This window comes from Pteropus medius, unplaced genomic scaffold, assembly GCF_902729225.1.
Source record: "Pteropus medius unplaced genomic scaffold, Ma_sr-lr_union100, whole genome shotgun sequence".
In the NCBI taxonomy this organism is placed as follows: domain Eukaryota; kingdom Metazoa; phylum Chordata; class Mammalia; order Chiroptera; family Pteropodidae; genus Pteropus; species Pteropus medius.
The window spans coordinates 5360391-5385247 of NW_024350923.1; the positions used below are offsets into that span (position 1 = coordinate 5360391).

Here is a 24857-nt window from a genome sequence, read left to right on the forward strand (position 1 = left end):
TGATCGTTTCTTTGATTTTAATAGTTGGAGAGAAAGTTGTAAAATAAAATAGACAACACGGAGCCTTGTGACTTCCTCAGACTGGCCCGGAACACAGGGATACAGTAATGTAAACAGCTTCCAGATCATTTTATCTTATACTATATAACTTCCAGAATACAGCAGCTCCCACACACGCTAAAGTAAAATGAAACGAGAGTCTTCTAGAACAATCTGTACACATCTGGGGGGAGGTCCGGAGGCTCCCGCCCCACAGCCCGGGCTGTGCCCAGCCAACTGCGCTCTGCGGCTCTTTGGAGTTTGCCTTCTCCTTCTCCAGCAGGCTGGCTCCGACCCCAGCCCGGCTCTCTCCTTTGACCCACACCCCTTTCCTGTCATTAGCAGGAAATCCAGCCAAGCCAAGGGAGCCGACCAGCCCAGAGAGGCAATGCTCCCCTTAGGCGCTCGAGACCCAGCCTTGCCATTTGAAAAACAGTCAGAAAAAACGGCTGTAAATATAATTTGTTTACCATCTAATACTGTCCTCCATCTATAGGTTTCTGATGTGTCTGATTATTATTTTGTTCTAATTTATTGCTGCTGTCTTAGGGTTTTTGACTCAGCCAGGAAAAGAGCAGGCCTTGTAGCCCACCCCTGTATTCTCCTCGGTGCTTCAGGCCATGGACTCTAAGCCTCTCAAAGCATCTCACCTGGCTCACCTCCAAAGCAGTAGCCAGACAAGCCCTTGACCTCTAGAATGGTGAGTTGTTCCACCAAAGGTCTGTTATCGGGAGACAAGCAGGCCCTTGGTGACTCTGAGGCTTGCCTTGAAAGGGTGTGGGAAAGAGGCAGAGACGGGAGTGGGGGGCGGGGTGGAGAGCAGAGTATGTGACATGCTATCCTGGCAGGAGGGGAGGGACAAAGGGCAGTGCATCCTCTAGGCGGGGCCGGAGGAAGGTCTCAGGAGGTACAAAGGATGGGGTGGGTCAGGCCAGCCACCCTAGCGCCAGGGCCAGGGCCCGGAGGTGTGAAATGTCCAGGATAAATAGAACCGCACGGGGAGGGAGGTAAGCCAGCTCCATCCTCTCTTAAAAATAGTCGCTATCAGCACCAAAAATATATTAATATCTATACATTTGTCACCTTTAAAAAAAAGGAAATAAAACCTCGTTGGCACCTTGCAGTCGATTCCTTAAAGATGAGGTGATGCGTGGAAGGCCCTGGGCTGTGCGCAGAGCCCCCACGACCCTGAGCCTGAGCAGCACTGCCGGGCGGGCCGCCACCAGCTCCTCCGTCACGGTTGCAGGGTGCCCTCTTTGCCAGGGCTCCTGACTCTGTCATCCACGGGGAGCCAGCAGCCCTTGCCCCTGTGCTTGAGGTGGCGGGTGACAGGATCCCCCTCCGGTGCCTCCTCTGTAGGTGTGCTGCTTCCAATCAAAGGCAGGGCTGGCCTGATCCCCGCCCCAGGCTTATCCACGTGTGCCCAGGCTGGGGTGGCCTCCGCCCATTATACAAAACCGCAACTGTGAGCGAAGGTCAGTCTGCGGCTGGGCAAGCGCCTGGGGGCTCCAGGCCCCGTCACCAGTGTTCCAGTGAGAGGCCGCAGCAGGGGAGAGCGGACTGGCCAGGCGGCAGGGGGCAGCCCTCGGCCCCTCGGGGCTTGCTTGGCGGGCGGTGCCCTCAGAGGTGGTGGTTGCTCTGCAGCAGGGAGGTGACGGTGTTGTGCAGAGCCACGGCCACCTTCTTGGAGGTCTTGCGCAGCAGCGGGCTGTCAGGGTGGTGCTCCTTCAGGTGCAGGACGTGGCCCTCCTGGCTCTCGGACGTGCAGCCACACTCCTCGCACACGTACAGCTTGGCCCGCCGCTCCTTGTACGCGTACTTCTGCTGCACGCCGTGGATCTTCTTGAGATGGGACTCGAGCGAGCAGCGCTGCGTGAAGGCCTTGTCACACAGGCTGCATTTGTAGGGCCGCACGCCTGGGGGAAGGACAGGGCTGGGCATCAGGGGCCTGACAGGGAGCCTGTTGGCAGTTTCCCGGGCACAGAGAGGCCAGGCCGCCTGACTCTGGGGAAGAGGAACACACGGAGGCCTGTCCCTCTCCAACTCCCCAAGTGACCTAACTGACGAACTGAGGACTTCTGCCCTGAGCTCCAAGACTCCCCTCCCAGGCCACCTGTCGCCCAGAGGTGCTGCCGTTTCCCTGTGGCCTCAGCCCCCAACCGTGGGGCTCCTCTCACCAGTGTGGGTGCGGACGTGTCTCTTCAGGTCAAAGGTGTCATTGAAGCCCTTCCCACAGTAGGTGCAGAGGTGCCTCTTGACGTCATTGTGACACTTCATGTGGCGGTTCAGCATGCGCTGGTAGGTGAAGGCCTTCTGGCAGATGTGGCAGGTAAAGAGGTCTCCGCTGGGACTGTCCCCCAGAGTCACCTAGGAGCAAGGACAGTGTTTGTGACAGACACCCAGGAATTGGGACTGCAGATTGGCAGACTGGGAGGACACGAACACCAGCCCCTCTACCCCACCGGGAAAGCAGTCTCAGCCCAGAGGCCACATCTCTGTGCTGCTGGCTCCCAGAGCTCCAGGGTGGCCGGGCTGGGAGGAATCTGTGGGTCAACAGCCAACCTCCTGTTGGGCTCCCAAGTCTGCTTTTGAGGTTGCCACTCAGCCCCTTCTTTACTAGAGACAGGCAGCCAACTCCTCGTAGAAATAGCCCAATTCATCATCAGCAACTCCACCTGCTAGAAAGTTCTCTCATCACTACACCCAAATCTTTCTGTCATTTTTGCCCTCTCTTCTCATTCTAGGCCTTAGGACAGGGACAAATGTCCACGACATGGTCACCAGGGCAGCCTTTCGAGGCTGAGGCCACCGCTGTGAGCCTGGCGTCCCAGGTCAGCCCAGCCCCCTCGTTTTACTTGAGCCAGGCCTGACAGAATGGTTTGAGTCCCTCTGCCACCCCGATGACTCTCTTGCTTATCAACATTTTTCTTTTCTTTCATTTGTTGGTTGGTTTTGTATTTACGGGAAATCTCAAATCTTTTCAGAAGGAGCGATGAGGTCTCGAGGCCCCATCTGCTGCGTTCTGAGGTTGCTTGTGCCTCGTGGGCACCCCTGTCGCTGGCATTGCTCTTGAGCCCCCCGGGCACCGGGTGGCCGTCACACCACGCCTCCTTCTTCTGCACTGCTCCGGCTCCGGCACCGGCACCGGTAAATGCCCCTCGTTGCCAGCCAGTCGAGACCTTTTGGGTCAGGACGCTCCCCCACGCCCTGCTGTCCCGCGCCCTCTTCTCCCTACGCCCACCCCCTGGGGCCCGAGGGGTGGGAGGAAGGGCGCAAGGGGACCAGGGGCACCGTGCTGGCCCAGCACACAGGCCCCGTGGCTCCCCTCTCCTTACGACGCGCACTTGGCCTCTGCAGGTAACAGAGGAAGCGACAGCACCCACTGCCTGGGGTAGCGCTGCGAGAACCTTCCACTAGATGGCTGCTGGCAGGGCGGCAGGTCCAGGAGTCCTCTAGAATGCAGGCCCAGCCAGGGACGCCCCTCGAAAGCAGGGGCACTTCCGTTGCCCGGAGCGCAACTCGTTGCTCCCTGGCCGAGCACAGCGGAGGAGCGCTCACCGGGCTCGCCCCACGCCAGGCCTCGGAGGCTGAAGGAAGCCGCATGCCTGGGCCAGGGCGAGACTGCCACCCATCCCTCAGCGGACTCCAGACCTCACCCTCAAGGAGGTCCAGAGGTGGGACCAGGAGAAGCCTCACGTCTCCCTGACTGTCCTAGGACTTCAGTGTAAGGAGGTGGCTCCCTTAAGGCCAGAAATGAAATGAAACGTCTCCCAGAATGGACTCCAAAGGGTTAAATTTCTTTCGAACCTCACCGCTCCTTCCCCATGCGTGACATTCTCACGTTAGACCCAATTCTCTTCTCTTCCAGCCCCCGTCTGTGCCCCAGTAAGGTTCACTTCTCTGCAGAAACCTGGACCCAGATCCAAGGCCACTCTCTGCCCAGGTCCCATTTGGGCCACGTCTCTTGAGCTGAGCACAAGGCTACACACACGCCCCTGGCCCACAGAGACGGCGTGACCGCGTACCTTCATCTTGGTGCGCAGGAAGCCATGGTCTCTGCTCTGGGGCTCTGCCAAGCGGCCCATGTCTTCAGACGGCAGCCGGGCCACCACGCAGGGCCCGGAGGCCACACTGTAGCTGGAGTCCCGAAGGCTCATGTCCAAAGCCAGGGGGCAAGAAGGGGGTTCAGCCACCGATGGCTCCGGCTCCAGGTAGGGCTGTGGTGGGCAGAAGCCCAGGCTGACTGCAGAGAGAAGAACAGCCAGGTGAGGGGCTTGATGGAGAAAAGAGGATTCAGTGAGATTTCAGGGAGATTCTCCGGCAATGAGCTGGCTGGAACCTGCAGCCTCCATCCCGCCCCTTGCAGGCATGTGGCAGAGCAGGGCCACCCCCAGCCCACTGCACGCTGCACCTCCCTCCCGCCCCATTAAGGTAATTACAGGTGACGCCAGCCAAGCGCCGCGACCCACAGGTCTGCCCGCTGAGTAATTTGTGTCTTAGCGGAACTGGGAGGACCGAACCTGCCCTGCCAATCATCCCTCCAGAGCTGTCTGCCTGCCCTGCCCAGGCCAGTCCCTCTAGATTCCAGGTCTCGGTCCACACTCCTGCAGGGACAAAGGGCACCACAGGAGGCCTTGGTGACTCATCTCTGCCCCAGAAGGGTCTCTGGTGGCCTTGTGCCTCTCTAGCCTCTCCTCCAGGCAGATTTAGCTGCTGGCCTTGGGTGATTGGGTGCTCCCAGCCCCGTCCTCCTCCAGACTGGCCATTCCTCGCTGTTGTAGCTCCAGGCTCCCCACTCCTCCTGGCCCAGCTGGTCAGGCAAACTGGGCGGGGTGGAGCGGGGTGAGGGGGAGGCAGGTCAGAGAGCGGCAGGTGGATGCTGCACAACAGTCTCCTTGGCAGCCGGCCAGGCTGTGACGCAGGGACCGCTTACTGCAGCACAGTGAGGGCTGGGCTCCCGCCCTCTGCCGCACCGATACCTGGCAGCCTTTGACATGACCGCTCCCCACGACAGACACCTCACACTAAACGGGTCCCTGGAGGCTTGGCTCTAGTCCTGACTACGGAGAAAGAGGGAGAGTTCTGAGTGACACAAAGCAGCCGAGTCTCAGAGCTGACAGAGTGGAGCAAGCAACCTCATGTTTTGGTTTAGTCAAGATTTTTCTTCCCAAAAGACTAAGCCTCTGTCCTTAAAACTCATAAGCCAGGAACGGTTTCTAAGTCTCAGAGGGAAAATCAAGACAAGCCTAGAAAGAAAGGATGAGCAAGCTTCAGGTGAGGGACTTAGAAAGTCGAATTGGGGTCTCAGACCCATGACGAGGCCCTCTGCACCCTGCCACCCATAGCCCCGAGACAGTGGACCAGGCCCTGGAGCAGGAGGGCGGCCGCCCTCACCTCCTCTCCCAGGACTCCACGGCGAGGCGAGGCGAGGCGGACGGACAGGGCTGTGGAGGAAGGCGGAGGAATGTGCTCGCGAGGAAGGGAGAATATGAAAGCACCGAAGTTTCGGGAGAGGCCCCGGCTCTCGCCCCCTCAAAACACAACAAAGGTCTGACGAGGGAGGAATGCGCCAGCCTGCCGCCCAAAACCCGTTCTGCTGGCGGTGGCGTCCGTCTGTCCGGGGGACTTTAATGAGCCACCTCATTCTGGGAGTTGATTCACCAGTGCCTGGCCCTGGCCTGGCCTTGAGCTGGTGTGCACCTCTCCAAGCCCTGGAAGGCTGGACAGCAGGCCCGAGCTCTCGGGGTGGGGGGGGGCCCTCTTTTCTCCTCACGGTGTCTGTTGTCTGTGCACATGTGACTGGGGATAGGGGAGGACAGGGGCGTGTCAGAGTGTTGGCAGCTCTGACGCCAGTTTAGCAGCTATGGGAGATCTTGGCCAAGAATTCGGGGCTGAATGACAACTTCCATTTCTCAACCCAGGTAGGGACAAACAGGAACCTCTACCCGCTCCTGTCTCGCAGCATCAGATAGCGTGAGTGAGGCTCCCGAAAGCTGGAGCCGGGCCACGCCGCCTGCAGAGGAGCAGCAGAGGGAGGAGCGACAGCAGGTGAGGGTTAGCTGGTTGTCATTCTTGGCTCCCTTGCTCCAGTAGATGGGGGTTCATGGTTAGGATTCTAGGGATCCAAGCCAGTCTGGGAGGAGACCTATATCCTATGCCTGCCACCCCCATTCCAGAGAAGCCTTGACACAATGGTGCTGAGGGACTGGGGACAGGGAGTGAGCCTGCCCGGTCTGGCCTCTGTGCCGCCCCTACCCCTAGCGAGGGGCAGCCACATGGCCGCAGGGGTGCAGATGTTTATCTCATCCCAGCTACCCTGCCAAACCCGTCTTACCGCCACCCCCAGAGTGTGTCCCTGCTGCTGCCGCACGCACAGGGAGTGCTCATCAGCCTGCCGCTCCTGTCACTGGGTGTCACTGAGTGGCAGGAGGCAGGAAGCAGAACTGGTCCGGACCCTGCTTGTGCGGCTCTGTCCCCTAATTAGATGTTTCCGGCAAGGCGGTGTCCGCTGTGGCTACTCATTGCCCGCCCACGGCCGTGGAGTGTGGCAAGTCCAAAGCAGCCCGGCCCTCCCCCCACTCCCTGGGGGGTTTGCGGGTTCCTCTTATGTTGGTCCAGCGTGCCTCCACCTAGAGGACACAGGCCAGAACAGATTCCGGCCTGGGGGCCTTACCTGCCCTCACCCTGAGCAAGTCCCCTCTCTCCCGGATTAAAAGCTTCTGGCCCGAATACTGGACAGAGTGCCGGGTCCTGCCCTAAGGCCTCAGGCCAGGGCTGGGTACCTGGCCTGGTCCCCAGCTCTCTGGGGAGAGCAGGTGAAGCAGATGTGAGGACGCTTCGCCTCTGACCACACGGGGCTGGCGCTGGTGCTGCCCGGGGGTGAGGTGGGGGATTCACTCGGCCCTGAACCGGGTAATGGGGTAGGGGGAGCTCCGTGTGTCAGCACAGCCCAATTTGGTGTTAGGGGCCTTCCACCGTTATCAGCAAGGGGCAGGGTCCCCTGTGTCCGTCCCCCCCAGCTCCAGCAAGGCGGCTGTCAATGCCTGAAAGGAAGCTGGTGCCGGCCAGTTGGCAGAGGCGGCAGTGCTGGAAACACAGGGGTCTCTCTCTCGGCCTGGTGTCTCCGTTCCGTGGTCCCCGTTCCTCAACCACTTTTCATGCTGTGTCCATAATGAAATGGAAACTGTGCACGTCCGCCCTCACACCGAGGTGGCCAGCCGGGAACTAAGCTTCCGTGTGTGTCCTTCCCACCCTCCGGTCCAGCACAGGGCTAGGCACCCCTATGGGACTCCATACAAGACTCATTTAAAGAGAACAGCATTAAAAAGAAACCCTGACGTCAACAAAAGCCACGCTTTGCTCTCATCCTCCCTGAGCCCAGAGGACTTGCCCTCACTTGCTCTCTTTCTGGGACAAATGGTCTGGCAGGAATCTGCCTCAGGTCACAAGCTAGGGACACATAGCTTGGGTGACAGCACCCCATGGGACAGGTGGGAGCCCCATCTAGCCCAGTGCCCGAGCCCAAGTTGCTCTTCCATCCCCGTCCACTGTCTGGCTGTCTACTGTCCCAGCCTTGCTTCCTGGAGAGCGTGGCAGACCTGTCCTTCGCTGCCAACACCTCCCAGGAATTATAAGAATCACCATCGTCAGAGATCTAAGCTCTCTCCGCCCTGACACGTGTATTCTGGGATCCAAAGCTGACTTTCTCGGTATTTCTAACTTGGCCTGGAAAGAGCACTGCCCAGGTCTTCGTATTGCCTTGTCAGGCTGAGAAAATGCCAGTCTCCTACACGGGCCTGGCTGCCCCCCGGGGGTGGGCATGTGCTGATGAACTGGCAGAACAGACAGCAGAGGCTCCGAAAGCCGGGGCCCGGAAGAGGCTGTGGGATGCTCACGGCTGGGCGCATGTCATCCGGCCTCCATTCCAGCTTCCAGGCTCCGTGTGCTCTCGGGAGCCTCTCTGGCCTAGAGAGATTGCACCCAGGAGGAGCTTTGCAGGACCGCTAGGAGCTAGGAGCTTCCCCTTCCGTCCAGGAAATGGAATTTAGCCCCTGGGTACAGGTGGCTGGGTTCATCCTCAAGAAACCAGCACTACCCAGCACTCCACAGTCAATATTGACATAACAAAGGAGCAACACCGCGGGAGACCAGGGGGCAGAGAGGAGTGTAGGACCAAAACAGGTAGCATCTTAACCTTAACGGCAAAGCTTTTCAATGCTCCCAGCGTGAGTGGAGCCATCTCCTGCCCCCTGTGGCCCTGCAGACACTACTGGGCTTTTCCCTAGCTTTGGGAGGAGAGTAAGGCCCAGGGGAAAGTTCGGTGCTGCGGGGGGGGGGGGGGGTGGGAGGTGGAAGGGGGGGGGAACTTCTTGAATGTGCCCTGGGAAGGGGGGCTGGTCAGACTGGGGCCCTGGAGTCTGAGCTGCCAGGCTGGTGCCCAGGGCCTTCAGTCAGTTAAAAAAAAACACAAACAAAATTTTCCAGGCGCTCTCTGATGCTTTAAGGGTCTCAGACGACCCTGGTGGGAAGGTCAGACCTCAAACACTTCCCTGTTCCCCAGCCTTCCCCGTGCCTCGCTCAGTGGGAACGGATGGAGTCAATGCTTAGCTGGTCACAAGTGCCCCATCTGCGAGTCGGGGTGAAGGAAACGTGCCCAGCCGGCTCCTGGGGTCACGGTCGACTGGTGATGGATGGCCCAGCCAGGGGACAGGCCACCACAACCCCCCCTACCCCACTCTTCAGCCATCTGAAGCACCCGAGCGTGGCCCGAGAACATTCCATTTATTTCCAAAAACTGTGGGAAAATTCTCCAGTGGGCCGCATGGCTTTTGAGGCAAAATTAAGTTCTTTAACGTCTACTTTTTATTTGACCCCACAGGACTCTCCCTTGCCAGAGAGATAAGGGAAAATTCTCACCTAGGACCTCCAGGTAAGACCCCCCACCCAACATCCGGGGACCATCTCGCAGAGTGAGCGGCCTGCAGTCTCCCTCACCGGAACAGCAGCAGCAAGTGACACAGACACTTAGAAGCCCTCCTCTGTACCTGGTGGGCAGCCCTTGAGGTCTCCGCTGCCACTCTCACTATGGCCCCCCAGAACCGCAGTGGGGAAAATCACTAGGACACAAGGAAGTCAATGATTTCAACCAACGGAATTTCTTTGTCCTTTGTAAATGTCAACACATGATCTGTTACTGATTGGGATGTGAAATAAAACTAAAAATAACAGCACACCGAGTCTCGCACAAGGCTCAGCTCACCTTTACCACAGTCCAAGTTCGGTTTATCAGATCCCAAGGGGCAGCTGAGCAGCAAGCCAAACACAGGTGAGGGAGGAGGCGGGAGCCGGGGGGCTGCCCGGTGCATCACCAGGCCTTTCTGGTTACGAAGCACCAGCCAACTTGCCAGGGAACTTGGGGACGCGAGAAACTGTAAACAGAACCCCGGGCCCACACCCTAATCCATCTCAGGTGAGGAGGCAACTCACTTCCCTTTGTCTCAGTTTCCCCACTGGAGTCATTAGCAACTTGTGGCACAGTCGCCTGTTTTAAGGAGGCCGCAGAAAAGGGGCCTCTGCGCCTGAGATAAGGATCAGCTGCGAAACATCCCGCCAGTGCCACAGGTCACTGGATCCTGGCGAGTCAGACCACAAAGGGTCTCACCACTATGCCTCCCGTCTTGGACAATGTAGGCAGGAGAGAAACTGAGGCACCGGCCCTCACGGGGCCCCTGACCGTCCTCATTTCGCCACTTTGCTACAAGGCCTAGGGCGGTGCCAGGGAGCCTGCGGATCAAGGGTCAAAGTCGGTTGGTTAATTACGACTTCTCCCCCCTCCGAGGCGCTGGGCAGGGTGTTGGGCGCATCCCCCACCGCACCCGTGAGGCCTGGGGAGGGGCGTTCCAGGGAAACTGGCTTTCTCAAGGCAGAGGATTTTTGTGGTGAGGGTGCAGGACAGAAGGAGCAGAACCGATCCCAGGGCTAACGGAGGAAATTGCCACTGGAGGAAGAAACAACTCGGGTTACTCATTCGAAGTAACCCGATTCCGACACCACCACCAAGGCGCTTTCCAAAACTAAACTGGGTGCACCAGCTTCCCTGGGGCCTGGAACCCTGGCCATGTAGCGCCCCCCTTAATCTTACTTTCAGCTCAGCTGTATCCTCTGCCTGGTTGAAGGAGGCGCGTTTCTAACGGAGGTGAGGCCTGATCCCACTTTTGTCTTTAGGGCAAGTGGGGTGCAACCGGGCGCCTGCCCCACGGTCTCGGCGCACCCTGCCGGCCCGACCCTCATCGCGACCTTCTGGTCACCGGTGTTGTGGCACCGAGGGCGAGATCAGTGAAGACGGTTTACACTCTGAATCTTCTCTTACATTTTGCACCAATCTCAGCCCAAACCCCATCTCGCTTCCCGTCCCCCAAAGTGGCATCGCTCCAGTGCCCTCGTCCCGCCTCATAGAAAGTCCCAACTTTCTGGATTTACGACGCGAGAGTGGAGGGTCGCCTTAGCGGTGACACACCCCGTGGCCACCCCGCGCCGCTGCTCGGGCCGGTGGAGAAAGGGTGGCGCCGCGCGGACTCGCGTGCCTCGTACGGACCGAGCCTGGGAACGGCTCTCGACCCCACCTGGCGGCCCCCGCCCCTCCGCCCCCACCCGGCGCCTCCTTCCGCCGCCCCGGCCCTCCCCTCCTCCCGCGCCCAGGACTAACGGGGCCGCTGCCGCTTAAACATTAAATCGGGCGCCCCAACTGCGCCGGCCACCGGGCTTCGCATCGCTGAGTCCGGCACGTCCGCCGCCCGGACGGTGCCGCAGGCCGGAGGGCGGCGGGGACTCGGGGTCCGCCGGCGGGCGGGCGTCTCACCTGGCACGTAGATCTCGCCGCGCTCCTCGTCGGGGAGCTCGCTCCAGTTCCTCTTGCACGTGGAGACGCACGGCTTCTTCACCAGAAACGCGCGGGGCATTTTCGAACCCTGTTCGCCGGGCACCGTCCGCTTCTGTAACCAGAGGCAGCGTCGTCTGTCCCACCTTTCCCGGGCCGGGCTGGAGGCGGCCGGGGGGGAGGGGGCAGGTCGGGGAAGGAGTCGACAAAGCTCCCCCGCGTTCCTCCGAGCGACCGAGCCGGGACGGCGCGCGCCCCTTTCCAACTCCGCGGGGCTGTCGCCGACCTCCCTTCGAACGAGGTCCCTTGCAGCCAGGTGCACCGGGCGAGGGGGAAGCAATAGGTAAGCGTCTCCCGGCTCGACTGGCGTCCCCCGCGGCCGCTCGGGAAGTCTTAAAGTGCGAGCCGGACGGACGGGTTCACGCTTTATTGGCTCGGGGCGGTGTGTGTTGGTGGCTGGGGCGGGGAGGGAGTGATCTGAGCTAATTAGCTTGGAGTGGCCCGGGGAGCAACAGCGCATGCGTTGGGAAATAACGGTGACAACCCACCTATTTGTTACCTGTCGAACCGGTTTCCATTCCGCTGCCGGTGAGGTGGCCTCGCGGCCTGGGCGGGGTGGCCGAGCGGGGGCGGGGGGCGGGCGCCGGGCACCCAGCACCCGGCTGCCCAGCCGGCCGGGCCGCCGCCCGCCGGCACCTCCCCGCCGGGGTGCAGCGTTCGCCAGCGGGAGTTTGGGAGTTTCGGAGGGAGCAGGGGAAGGGAGGAGGCAACGTTATTTGCACCGGCGCTTGCATGCTCTGTAGGCGATGAAATAAAATTTACCCAACTGGGCCAGGCCTGGTCCGGGCGCGCCCCGGGCGCCCGGGGAGGCGCGAAGACGTCGGGCGGGAGCGGGCGGCCCGGCCCACACTTGTTGAACCGGGCCCGGGCCCAGGCGGCCTCAGATCCTAAAGGCCTGGCTGAGCAATTCGTGGTTCAGCCCAGAGGTATTTGCTGAGTGTCAGCTCCGTGCCGGAGGCACGCGGGGCTGCAGGAGAGCGCAGGCAGGTCGGGGGACAGGCACAGGGCCGCCATACGAAGAGGAGAGCGCCGAGTGCTGGCGGGGGAAGTGTGGAAGGCTTCGTGAAGGAAGGGGGCGTTTAAACCGCCGAGGCCACCAAGATCCTGAAAGACCCCAGGGCCTTAGTCATTGGGGCTAACACGCCCGCAAAAACCCTCATTTTGTCCCAAATGGTCAGATTTCAGCTGCGGCAAAGCTGGAGGTGAGCTCATGGCCTAGGACCCCTGACAAAGTCGACCCCAATCTACTTTGCTTGGCTGCAGCCAGGGTAGACGGGGAGCTCATGTTTCTCCCTGTACCCAAAACCTTGGCTGAAGTTCAGCCTGATACCCCCATCTCTAACCATTCATTCTGCTCTGCCCAGTCCCCAGGCCCAGCCGGAGGGAGGCCCACCTTCCTCAGAAGCCAGGGACCACTTGGTGGCCTCTGCGAGGCATGTCACTGTGACAGCTGAGCTGATCTTACCAGCTGACCTAGTCAAGGTGGGGATGGGACCCCTTCCTCTTTTTAGCTCTCTCCCTATCTCCTATAAAAGAGACATCTCGAGTCCCTACCACAAACACACCTTCCTCACATATTAAATATTTGCTGGAACAGATTAGGAGGAAATGTGTTTGATAAATGAATTTACACAATTCAAAAGTCAGGAGTCAAAAGATGGCAGACTTCCATGCAGCTAGTCGAAGAGGATAGTTTTTCAAGGGGGAGGCCCTTTACACTGCCCCCCACACTTCTGTGGAGCATCCCCTGGCTGGATGGGGGGCAAATGAGCCTCCTCCTCCTCCACTCCTTCCTGGAGCCTGTACATTTAGGCAAGGGGCTTTCCTTTCCAGCCTGTTTCCTTGTCTGTCACTTGAGAATCCTATCACCTACCTCCTGGGGTCCCTGCAAGGGGGATGTGGGCTCTGGCAGGGACATTAATGTTTGCCCTCTTCTCCTTCCTTTCCCAGGGCTCTGCCTTCATGCAACTTACACTTCTCTGTCAACCTTCCCCTCTTACCCCAGACTCTTTCGTTCAACCGACATGAAGTGAGCACCTACTGTGCACTTAGCTTTTGAATAAATCCTAGAGAAACACAGTCTGTCTAGGAAAGAGGTGAATTTAGTTCATTCACTCAACAAATATTTATTAAGCACTTTGGTTGTGCCAGACCCTGGGAGGGGCTGGTACTTAGTAGGTGCTTAGTGAGTACCGTGATGTAGTGTTCAGGGATGACCCTGGACACAAGAGGCAGTCTTTCTCATTGGGAGAGCAGCTCAAATGTCTTCACTTGTGAGGAGAAAGTTACACAGTGTTTGGGATGAGGCCCCAGGAAGAAGGGATGCTCATCATGCTGTCTGCTGCCCTATCTCCTTGTCTACTACTGTGCCTGGCACATAGTAGGTTAGCAATAATGTTCGTCGAATGAATGAATCTTATTTATTTTTTTTTTAGGTGAGGCAACCCTTGGTTGACTTCACAGATTGCAAGGACCTTGTCAGCTTACAATTCCTTATTTATTTTTTTTTTTTATGCCTACAGCACCTGGTCTTCCTAGGTGGTCTCCCATCCAAGTACTAACCAGGCCCGACCCTGCTTAGCTTCCAAGATCAGACGGGATTGGGCTTGTTCAGGGTGGCATGGCCATAGACTTATTTTTCTTGACTCATGTGACCCATTCAGCTTTTCATGTTCCAGTTTTTGGGAGAGGCATGGATGTAGAGAAAAGTTCTTTATTATAAAGAGAACAATGGTGCAAGTTCAGTGATAAAAGGTGACTGGAGCTGGCTGTCAGGGAGAGACTAGAGTGGTGGGGACTGTGGACAACGTGCCTATCTAAAGGGGCAGTCACAATCGTGTCATTCCAGCATAGAAACCCAATGCGGCCACATCTGTCCATTTTCCAAGAGAAGCTGGAAATCTAGATCTGTATGTGAACTCTACCAATTTTTAAACTCTACCAATTTTCAAAAATTTTTGAAAATATGGACTGAGTCAAACAAAATACCTTTATGAGTCATATTTAACCCATAGGTTGCTGGTGTGTGGCCCGTGGTGCATGGGCAGCTCTGGAACCAATGTGTGTGAACTTGGGTAAACACCGAGCTGAACTATGAGCTCCAGGAGGGCAGGCACCCTCTGCTCTCTGTTCACACGGTGCCAGGGAGATATCATTCATTCATTCCTTAATTCAATCACCAAGTACTGAATACCGGCATTATGCTAGACACGGGGAATCCTGTGACGCGAGGCAGAGAGCTAAGAAAACTGGAAGCATGACACAGGACTTCAATTTGCGAGGTGACATTGACAGGTGGGGGGTACGGAGATCTGAATGAGAGGTAGGAGCCAGCTGCGCTGAGCAGGAAGCACCTGACCCGCAGAAGGAACAGCCGGGGCAAAGGCCCCAGAGTGGGAGTAAGCCTAGTGTGTGTGCAATGAACCGAAAGGAGGTGGCTGGATCCCGAGGGAACGGGATGGGAGGGTGTGGGAACTGAGCTTGGAGACGCAGGTCGGCCATATCACGTGAGGCTCAGTGTGGTAGGAAGTCTTGGGGTCTGCTACGGGGAATGGAGTGTGTGTCGTATGTAAAGAGGTGGGGAGGGTGGCAGCAGAGGGGCTGCTGTAATAGTCCGAGCAGGAGGGGATGGTGGCCTAGGCCAGCTGCAAACAGAGCCACGAGTGCTGATTCTAGGTGTTCCGAGTAGACACCTCTCATTGGTACACTGGATAGGGGGGTGAAGGAAGGCAGAACCCCAGGAGGCAAGTGAGGGCCGTGCCCCCCAAAGAGCGGTAGCTGGTATTCTCCTTTGGTGCTCGGCTCACATCCCGGGCAGCCAAGGGAGAGCTGGGGCAGGAATTAGATGGAGGGAGGAGGTTTGGAACCACCCCTTCCTGCTCTCAGAGGAGGCATCCGGGAGGAGCCGATATGGTACGGACGCTGAAGGCAGAAGGGCTTATGGGACCTGAGATGTGCTGAGAAGCAGGAAAGAGCCGGGGCCAGTCGGGCTGCCCAAGATTTAGTCTCTGGGGACTTGGGCCTAACCTTGGGGCCTGCGGTCTGAAGGGCCATCGGCTCACCTCCTGTCCTCGTTAAGGCCTCAGTGTACATATCTGTGACGTGGGACTCCTAGTTCCAGCCCTGCTCCTTGGAACTGTAGAGTGATGCTCTCAAAAGGCTGCTAGGCTTCTGGGCAAAAATAAATTGAGAGCAATTTATTTTTGCCCAGAAGCCTAGCAGCCTTTTGAGAATGGACGCAGCCTTGAAACAGGCCAGTGGTGCCCCTGGCCACCGAGGCCTCTGCTCGCCTCAAACAATGGCCTTTCTAGCCCTGTTTGACAATAGCCCTGTGGATGCTGCAAAGCCCCTAACAAACTGTTAGTGCTCTGGTGACATGGACTCCTCCATCTCTTTCTGAGTTCCTGTTTATGGGCCTCCCAATCCACTGCTAGAGGGAGTCAGGGCTGCTTAGGGCCTGGCAGGGGGCAGGGGGCTGCATGTGGCCTGGGGGATGATGGGCAGAGGAGGCGGCTCCGGGGCAGCTGGAGCCTGAGGAATGGTGCGAGGGGAAGCCATAGGTTCTCATCCAAGGCCAAGGAGCTGGGTTAGGCTCACCACTGTGGCCACGTGTCTGGCCTGCCAGACTTGATTTCATTCTCACAGTTCCCACAGCCTTCTCCATCTTGGATCCTGGAACCATCGGCCCTCAAGTATTCAGGGCCAAAGACCAGAGTCAGCCCACTTTCCTCACACACCCACTGGCAAGTCCTGTCAGCCCCCACATCACTGGCATCCACCCACACTTCCACCTCCACGATCACCACCCTGGTCCCAGCCCCTACCGTGTCTTACCTGGACCACGTAACAGCCTCCTGACCAGCCTCCCGGCTCCCCCTCACCGATCACAGCCAGTGTGTCCCCTCAGCTCAAAACTCCCCCGTGGCTCCTATCACAGCTGGAATAAAGTCCTCGAGGCCAGGTCTCCCCTGGCCTCCTGATCCACGCCTCTCCCTTCCCGCCGATTGTTTGTGCCAGCCACACCGCTTGCCCTCTGTCCCCTGAACAGGCTAAAGCCTGTTCCCAGCTCAGCCCTCTCCTCTGCTACGCCTTGCGCCTCGAACGCTTTTCCCTAATTGATGGCTGACTGCCTCTTGTCACTCAGGTTTCAGCCAAATGTTCCCTTTTCTGAGAGGCCTCTGACCACCTCAGCTAAATCCTTGTCCCCCCAGTCACCGCTTTCCTGTTACCTTATTCTGTTTTCTTTGCAGCATCTTTTACTCTGTGAAATTTTCATTTGTCTTATTTGTTGTCTGTCGCCCTCTCCTCCCGTGTAAGTTCTGTACACGAGGGACCTCTTTCAATACCACGTTGGTAGCTTTATTGAGATATAATTCATATACCATAAAACCCATCCTTTATGGTATACAATTCAGTGGTTTTACTGTCTTCACAGAGTTGTGCAACCATCACCCCAAATGAAACCCTGTACCCAATAGCAGCCGCTCCCCATTCCTCCCAACCCCTGGCACCCACTACTCTGTTTTCTCGCTGTGGATTTGCCAATTGATATGTTCTTATTAAGACACCCCCGTATCCCCAGTATTCAGTGCTGTGAGGATGGGTTGGTCCAATCCCCCATTTTACAGGTGAGAAAACTGAGGCTCGGGACCCCTTGGGAAACTGTCTTTCCTTTTTCTAAGCGTGGTGTCTGGCGTGTCCCCGCAGCTGGGCTACGGTGGGGAGGATGGAAACAGAGCGGGAAGAAAAGGAATGAGGTGCGAGTATCAAGCAGAGAGTTCCCTGCTCAGCCAACTAGCTGAGGCCCGCACTTGGGCCCTCTCTCAGAGGTCACCTGACTGCGGATGAGGGACCGTGCATGCCCTCAGTGCTGGCGGGATGAGCTTAATTCTATGCCTGGCCTATGCCAGGGACAGACCAGAACCACACTCCCGCTGGGGAGCAGGGAACGCAGGTGGGGGCGGAGATCATCCAAGATCTGGATACCCAAGAGGGCTGAGGCCAGCTGGTGGGGGAGGAGGGCCAAGTCGGGGGCAGTGAGGGGCTGTTTGCTAAAGTCCAGGCTCTACCACCTAGGAGCTCTGTGACTTTGGGCAAGTGGCTGTACCTCTCTGGGCCTTTCCTTCCCCAACTGTTCGTGGTACCCATCCTGGGGTACCACAGAGTTGCCATGAGCCTGTGAGTCCATGTGGATGCACCCACCACAGTATTGGGCATCACGTGTGGATACCCTCCCTTCAGACCCCAGCAGAGGCCGGAGCCAGCGTCGAATTTCCTGACCCTTTGAAGCCTGTCTTCTCAACTGTAAAAAGGGGTTTAATAATCATTCCTCCCTCCCTGTGAGTGCTGAGGGCTGGGGACGTGCAGTTATCAGCACCCTCTGGGCCTCAGACAGGGAAACCAGACAGGCTCCTTGTTCCCCTCCCAGGGCGGCTCTCATCCTGGCCTCTTTCATCTTAGGTTTAATTAGCCAGGCTGCCCCACCCCACAGCCTCTTGGGCAGGAGTCATCACTCCCATTTTATAGATGGGGAAACTGAGGTACCTAGAGGGAAGTGGTTTGGGGCTGCCGCCTGTGAGTCAGTTGTGAAGCCGAGGCCTAGAGGAGCTGAGACTGGGCTTTCCAGCTGGACCTGTCTCTTGGGGTGGATCCTTGTCTCCATCCCCCTGGCACGCAGATAGCCTCTTTTCCAGCTACCCCACCACTTCCTATCACCTCCCATCTGGAGGGCAGCAGAATGGGGTAGGAAGGGAGGAGCCTGCGAAGCCTAGAGGAAGGAGAGAAACTAGTTGGCAGCTACTAGCATGGGGGCTCAGGTCTGTTTCATCTTCAAAGCAGGCTAATTAGAGCCAGAGGCGTTAGTCAGGCCGGTGGGCTGTGGGGTCTGGACGCCGGCAGTTCTGTGCCCTGGAAACGTGGTCAGTGGGGCATCAGAAGCCTGGGTCTGGGCTCAGGAGAGGCTACTAGGTAAGACCCTGACCCAGTTTCCTGGGCGTCCCCGAAAACCCTGATCCAGCCTTCTGGAAGTCAAGAGTGCTCGGTTCGGCACTGCTTGGTCCCAGGTCTTCGGTTTCCCGGTGGGTGCTAGGCGTGCCCTGCCACGAGATCCGTGACACGCCGGGCCCTGCCAGTCCGCACGTCTCCATCCCGTTGTTTTCCAGCTCCATCGCGGTTTATGGGCTTGCTCCGCCAGCTTTACCCCGGCCTGGCTGCCGCGCGACCCTGGCCGGTCGTCGGCCACGCCTATGGCAAAGGTCAGCAGCTTCCGTCTGCCGCGACCCCAAGCCGAGCGGGTGGGGGGGCCTCCCGGCCGGCGTCGGAGCCGCGAAGCCAAGCCCTAGCGCGCCCGCCGGACCGGTTCTGCGGGGCCGCGGCGCGCACTTCCTGCGCGAGCGCTGGGACCGCACCTGGCACACCCCCCAGCGGCCGCCCTGGGAGCGCGGAGACCCACACCGCGCGCCACGCCTAGGGGCCAAGCGCAGCGGCCGCAGGGTGCGGTGTGCCCGGGCGCCGGCTGAGGGAGGGGGAGCGCTGGTTGCCATTCTCGCCCGCCCAGCGGGCGCGTCCACCCGCTGGTCCTGGGAACGAAGCCCGCGCGCGGGGGAACCCCAGCATCCGGGAGCCGGGGCCACCCAACTCCACCGCCCCTGCTCGGGCCTGCGGCGGTTTCGGGGAAGGGGGGCCTGCGCGCAGCAGGACAGTTACTCAGCCTCAGCGAAACCGACGAGTCGGCACCTGCCAGCCGGGCGGGAGGGGGAGGCGGGGACCCCGTTACTGCCCCGCCCCGAGCGGGGTCCGCCCCGTCCCGGCCGCCCACGCGCCGTGCGCCCCGCCCCGCCCGCCCGGAAGGAGCCTGTCGGTCGTCTCCGCCCGCAGCTGAGTCAGGCGAGGTGAGCGCGGCCGGCCCGTTACCACGGGCGCCGGCGGCCGGGGCGGTGCTGTGGTTTCGGTGCCGGCCGCGGGCGAGCGGCCTAATGAGTTCTCGGCACGCATCCTGCGCCAGCGGCCTGCCCGGCGCCCCAGCCCCTGCTCGCCGGCGTTCCTTCCCCGCGCGGACCTTGGAGACCCATCCCAGTGGCACCCTCGAAACCTTTGTTTCATCTCGGGACCCGGGCGCGGGGTCCCTGCTGCCGTCTGCGCGTGGCCGAGGGTAGCTGGGATCTGCGAGGGGCCCTGGGGTAACGGTGGCCCTTTCGGGTTGGCGCAGGGGCTCGGGCGCCCTCTGGTGGCCGCGGGACTCCGCCCGATCCCCGTTGGCTGCTCCCGCAGGGACCTGCGCGCCTGACCATGGGGCCCTTGAGCCGAGAAACCTGGGCCCAGCGCTTGGGCGCCTTCCGGGCCAGCCCGTCTGCCTTCATGGCAAGTCCTGAGGGTGAGGATCTGGGTCGTGACCTGCTGAGCGACCTGAGAAGTGAAAAGCTGAATGAACAGACCAAGGTAGGCCCTGGCACGCGCCCCTTGCCCTGGCCCATAAGGTCACCTCAACCCACTGCGCCCTGAACCTCATCTTCGTAATTCCCACCCAAACCCCCGACCCCCAGGTTTCTTTGCTGACCCTGAGCTTGGAGTACCCAGCCCAGCTGTGGCCGGACGCCCCTGCAGCCGAGGCAGCCGCCACCTTCCTCTTGGACACCCTGGACTCTTTACCCCCACGGCCCTCAGCTCTGCGGCGGCCCCTGTTGCTGGCGGCCACCACAGCCCTGGTGGCAGGAGACGTGCTGGGCCCCACCTCGGGAGCCTCCCTCCGGCTCCTGCCCCTACTGCTTGGTTTGGCTTCCAGCGGCGATCTGGGGTCAGGCCTTGGCCCCTCCTCGGAACAGCGCTCCCTGCAGGCCACAGCGTGCGAGTGCCTGCGGGAGCTGGAGAGCTGCAAGCCGGGGCTGCTGGGGGGCTGCCTGGGACTGCTGCGAAGTCTGCTGGGGCAGGAGAGCCCGGTGGGCCAGGTCCAGCCGCTCAGCCTGCTGTTGGCACTTGCCCTTCGCAATACCTTGGTGATACAGGCTAGGGCTAGGGCCAGTGGGCAGGGCCTGCTCACAGCCAGGGTCTCTTCCACTGGGAGTGGCCTCTGGGACTGGACACTAGCCGAAGAGGGTGATGCCCACCTTCAGCCCCAAGCGCCCAGCTGGCCGGCAGCTGAGGAAGACGGTGGCCTTTCAGCACTAGAGCCCAGTCCCGAGGAGGCCAGGGAGCTTCGGGCTGCGGTGGCCCAGCTTCTGGACACCTCCTACCTGCTCACTCCTGTGGCCCAGGCCCAGCTTTTTTGGCTGCTGGGCTGGGCCCTGCGGGGTCTACGGGGACAGCCACCAGTGCTCTTTAAGCCGCAGTTGGTACGGCTGCTGGGCACAGCACAGCTGACCCTGCTGCACGCCGTTCTGGCACTCAAGGCGGCCTTCGGCGAGGCACTGTTCACAGCCCAGGACGAGGCCTTGCTGCTCCGCCGGCTCACCTTGGCCGCCCAGCACCCAGCCCTGCCCCTGCCCGTCCATCTCTTCTACCTGCACTGCCTCCTGAGCTTTCCTGAGAATTGCCCGCTGGGCCCTGCAGGCGAGGAGGCTGCCCCGCTGCGGTTAGAGCCCCAGCTGTGCCATGGCCTCCTACCCAGTCTCCTGCACGACCCCATGGCCCTCCTGGCCCGCCTGCACCTGCTGTGCCTGCTCTGTGCCGAAGACGGAGACGAGGAGGAGAAAGGCCAGGGCCAGAGGCCCCGGCGCTACCTGGAGGAACTGCTGGCCGGCCTGTGGCAGAGGGCAGCCCTGAGTGGGGGCCCCCGGGCCTTGGCCACACTTTGCTTCCAGGCCTCGTACCTAGTTGCTCGCTGCCTGTCTGGGCAACCTGCAGCATTGGCACCCTTGACTCACGGACTGGCCCAGCTGTACGGGGCCCGGCCTGCGCTGGCTCCCCATTTTGTTGATCTCTTGGACCAGGTGGGCTCTGAGCTGGGGGAGCCCCTGAGGGTGTTGTTGCGACAAGACTTGGTGTCCAGGTCAGGCAGGGATGCAGCCCTTCGTTGGCACCTGCAGATGTTGGCAAAGGTGGCAGACCGGGACGCCCAGCCTGCCACCCTTCGCTTCCTGCAGGCTGCAGCTGCCTACTGCACAGACTGGGGCCTCCAGCAGGCCCTGTTGCAGGTCTGCCGGGCCCTGCTTCGGGCGGGGGTCGGGGGAGGCCTGGCTGACTTGCTGCAAGCACTGGCCAGGCAGCTGGGGGACCCCGATGGGCGGGACCACGCCCGCCTCTACTACATTCTCCTGGGCCACCTGTCAGAGCCCAAGCTGGGGGTAGCCCTGGGTCCCTCACTCGCTGCACCTGCACTGGCCTCTTCACTGGTGGCCGAGAACCAGGGTTTTGCCACGGCGCTGATGGTCCAGGAGGCGCCAGCCCCAATCCAGCTGAGTGTGGGGCCTCGCAGAGCCGAGGGCCCGGCCCCGGTGCTGCAGCTCCAGGTGGAGGTGCTGGAGCCGGTGTACTCGCTGGAGCTGCGCTTCCATGTGAAAGGACAACTGTACGCACCCCTGGACGCTGTCCATGTCCCTTGCCTGTGCCCTGGACGCCCCGCTCGCCCTCTGCTCCTGCCCCTGCAGCCCCGCCGCCCAGCTCCCACGCAGCTGGATATCCGAGCCCTGTACACCACAGCCGCTGGCCTCACGTGCTATGCTCGCCTGCCACCCCTGCCTGTGAAATTTGCTGACCTCTTCCTGCCTTTCCCCCAGCCCCCCGAGGGGGCCAGGCTGGGATTCTTTGAGGAACTCTGGGACTCCTGCCTGCCAGAGGGTACTGAGAGTCGCCTGTGGTGCCCTCTTGAGCCACAGGGGCTGGAGGCCTTGGTGTCCCGCCACCTGGATCCCTTCGTGGTGGTGGCCCAGCCTCCCACTAGCTACCACATAGCCATCCGCCTCCCCCCAGACTCGAAGCTGCTGCTGAGGCTGGAGGCAGCCCAGGCGGACGGCGTGCCCGTGGTCCTGCGGACAGATGACTGGGCTGTGCTGCCTCTGGTGGGAGACTACCTCCGCGGGTTGTCAACTGCTGTCTGAGCCTTGGGGTCGGGCACGGCAGGTGGGAACAGGACTGTGGCCTTTGTTGGGTCTGGCCTAAGGGTTGCTGGGGGCCAGAACCCAGTCCTACGGCTCCTTTAAAAACCTACACTCACCAGTGCCCCTCACTGCTTTGTTTTCTTCTGGCTCCCGATCGGGGTCAGAACTACTGGGATGGGGGTCAGGAGCTCCAAGAAAACTTCCAGACAGAGAACCCCCAGACTCCAGGGCTCCAAAGTTCCTTCCTGCCAAAACAGGCTGTGATTCTCCAGAATCCCTGCCCAGGAGGCAGGATTAAAAAACATCTTCGTCTCTGCTTCCCAGAGAGGGTCTGGCCCTGCCCAAATCACCCAGCAGTTTAGGAACGAGCTCGGAGCTGGGTTTGGGCCTCCTGACGCGTGGCCCAGCACTTTCTAACACCCGAGGTTTACCTTGAATCTCAGGCTGGATGGGCCGATGGGCCGACGGTCAGAAACGGAGGGAGAGGAGGCTGCACCAGCCCTGGGGTGGGGGGCTTGTGCGGATTGGAGCCAGCTCTAGGAAGGACTCAGGACAGTTCGGGGCTGAGAGAGGTGTCCCTGTGATCTGGGCTAAAACTAAGCTGGCTTTTCTCACCCCATCCTCTAGGAAGCCACCCGTGGACCTAGAAATCTTCCCAGGTAAGAACCAACGCCCCTAGTTCTTATTCAAAACAGATAAGATACTTAGGGTGCTGATGTATTGAGGCCAGCTCTGCTGCCAGGCACCGAGCCAGTGTTTTCCACATATGTTGCCTCATTTCATCCTTGCAACAGCTTGGCAGGGCCCCGCAGATGAGGACATCTGTAGGCGAGAGGGGTTGAGTGATTTTCCTATGGTCATGCAGGTGGTTGATAATCATGTTTTGTCATCCTGGAGCAGGTTTCTGTTACCACACCATCAGAGCAAAGCTCTGCATGGGCCACAGGGACACAGAGTTCCCACTCCTTCTCCTTGGGCCAGCCCCCAGGAGGCTGCAGGTGCAGCAGTCAGCAGTGCTGGGTGGAGAATGACCACTGAGGGTCAGGCCTTGCTGTGCTGGGGCAAGGGCCTCTGCTGCTGCCCCTGCCTCCTGGGCTCCCAGCCTGCAGGTTCCCGTGGGCCAGTCTTGTCCCTCCTGATGGGCGCGCTAGGAGAGGAAAGGGCCTGGGACAGGTGGGGCTGTTGCAGATCGGGAAGCCTGCCCCAAGCTCGAGCTCCAGCAATAACCTGCTGTGTGATCTGGGCGAGCCATCGCCACATCAGGAAGGGTTGGGTTCCAGGAAGAGGAAACTTCTCCAGCTGTTTGCGGCAGAAAAGAATTTAAGACGGTATTAGGTACTTACAAAAATCTCCAGGAAGGCTGGAAAATGGTCCTCCAGGCCACCACTGGAACCGTTGAGAACACACCATCTTGCCGGCAGTCCAGCTCCTCTCAGCACCCAGGAGGGTGGGCCCAGGCCCTGGAGCATGGGGTGTGGCTGCCACCACTGCCTCTTGAGCCCTGCAAAGCCAGAGAGCCGATGCTGCTGCAGAAAGACTGACCTTTCCACAGCCGGCAGATGGCCTTAGCCTTGTTTCCTCTGTCCACATCATTCAAAGAGCATCTAATGAGTGGAATCTGTTTCTCATGCAGACAGACCTCTTGTGGCAAAGGAGTCAGAAAATGTACTTGGTTTTTGTTTTCGTTACCTCTGATGCAGAAGATGGTGTTAATCTTTCGCCTAAGATTAAGATAATTGACCCATATAAAGACTCACCAGCCATCCTTTCGTCTGTCTGTCTATCCATCCATACCTCCATACCATTGCATCCACCCCCATTCCTCCAGGTAACCCCTCCTCCAAGCCCCACCATCACAAATGTGTCACAATGGACATTCTTACAGATCTCTGTGATGGTTTCCTTGGAATACATACCAGGAGTAGAATTGCTGATCGTAGTGCATGCATGTGAAGTTCTACTAAGAAATGTCAGAATAATTAGTTTTTAGCTTTGCATCCTCTCAGTATGCGAAGGCGTGCCAGGAGGTGGGTGCGGATGGACACTGGGTGAGCGAGCCTGTGCCATCCACCACAGTCTACCCCCTTTGCACACTCAGTATCCACGTACCTCTGCTCAGACTTAAACTTCCCAAAGATCGTAACAACATGCTCTTGCATAACTACCCCCATACAACCACAACTTCCCCGAAAAGGGAGATCCAAAGTCCCCTCAGCCACTGTCCACTTGTGTGGACTTTACCAGTGGTCACCAGTTGCTGGTTCTCCACTTCAGACATGCTCGAACCCTTCCTGCCTCCAGGAGGTTAGGCCTAACCACGGGACCAGCTCTAGCTAACAAGATATGAAGGGCGTTGGTTCTGGGGCAAATCATTTCATTGCCAGCCTCCACTTTCCAGGCCCTTCTACCCTGCTGTGGCAGTTGGGAAGGCATATGATGCGGAAGACATGCGGGAGAGTTTAGTCATAATCTCACCTTGATACACTATAACAAATGCCCTGGGTTATGAAGTTAATCATCAGTAACACCCACTTTATATGAAACAAGAGGAAAACATGGGGAAGGATATTGCTTGAGCTGTATTTTACTTACAAGAGAGAAAATATTGTGCAACAAGTTATAAGGCAATAATTAGGGGCTCCGACTTTAGCAGATAAAAATAATCTTACAGGATGTTCGGTTTAATTTGAATTTCAGAGGAACAATTCATTTTTTGGTATAAGTATGTCCCAAACATTGCATAGATTGCATTAAAAAAAAGAATTTCTTTGAAATTCAGATATAACTGGGCATCCTGTATTTTATCTGTCAGCCCTAGGAGAGTATATAACATGTACTTATTTGTCTCACTA

The 24857-nt window shown here is 59.1% G+C and overlaps 2 protein-coding genes and 1 non-coding gene across 12 annotated transcripts in view; 1 reads left to right on the forward strand and 2 right to left on the reverse strand.

Moving 5' to 3' along the window:
* On the reverse strand, window positions 1-11339 carry OVOL1 (ovo like transcriptional repressor 1). 3 transcript variants are annotated; one of them, XM_039840890.1, is made up of 4 exons: window positions 10898-11339; window positions 4065-4282; window positions 2217-2406; window positions 1-1955 (listed from the first exon to the last, which is right to left on the reverse strand). In XM_039840890.1, exons 1-4 carry the CDS (start codon window positions 10995-10997, stop codon window positions 1660-1662), a joined length of 804 nt encoding a protein of 267 aa, XP_039696824.1. In that variant the 5' UTR covers window positions 10998-11339; the 3' UTR covers window positions 1-1659. The 3 variants fall into 3 exon arrangements, with proteins under 3 accessions (XP_039696824.1, XP_039696825.1, XP_039696826.1); XM_039840891.1 differs by lacking the exon at window positions 10898-11339 and adding an exon at window positions 4479-5036; XM_039840892.1 differs by lacking the exon at window positions 10898-11339 and adding an exon at window positions 4560-5024.
* AP5B1 (adaptor related protein complex 5 subunit beta 1) overlaps window positions 11122-24857 on the forward strand; it is an 18686-nt gene continuing 4950 nt past the window's right edge. Inside the window, exons 1-4 of one of the 8 annotated variants that reach the window (XR_005648153.1) lie at window positions 19244-19411; window positions 19516-22027; window positions 22633-22664; window positions 22906-23770. Coding sequence is in view for 5 of the 8 variants with exons in the window: in XM_039840883.1 (XP_039696817.1) it covers window positions 19262-19411; window positions 19516-22005 (2640 nt within the window). In the remaining 3 variants the exon portion in view is untranslated. The other 7 variants (XM_039840883.1, XM_039840882.1, XM_039840881.1 and 4 more) reach the window with 7 other exon arrangements.
* Window positions 13489-13607, reverse strand: LOC120584894 (5S ribosomal RNA). The gene has a single exon (XR_005648174.1). It is a non-coding gene; the product is annotated as a 5S ribosomal RNA (ribosomal RNA).

Coding starts and splice junctions, on each gene's coding strand:
- OVOL1 (XM_039840890.1), bottom strand. CDS start 10,997: ATGCCCCGCGCGTTTCTGGTGAAGAAGCCGTGCGTCTCCACGTGCAAG. Junction 4,283..10,897: donor CGGCGAGATCTACGTGCCAG/GTGAGACGCCCG, acceptor TTCTCTCTGCAG/TCAGCCTGGGCTTCTGCCCA. Junction 2,407..4,064: donor TCCTGCGCACCAAGATGAAG/GTACGCGGTCAC, acceptor CCTTGCTCCTAG/GTGACTCTGGGGGACAGTCC.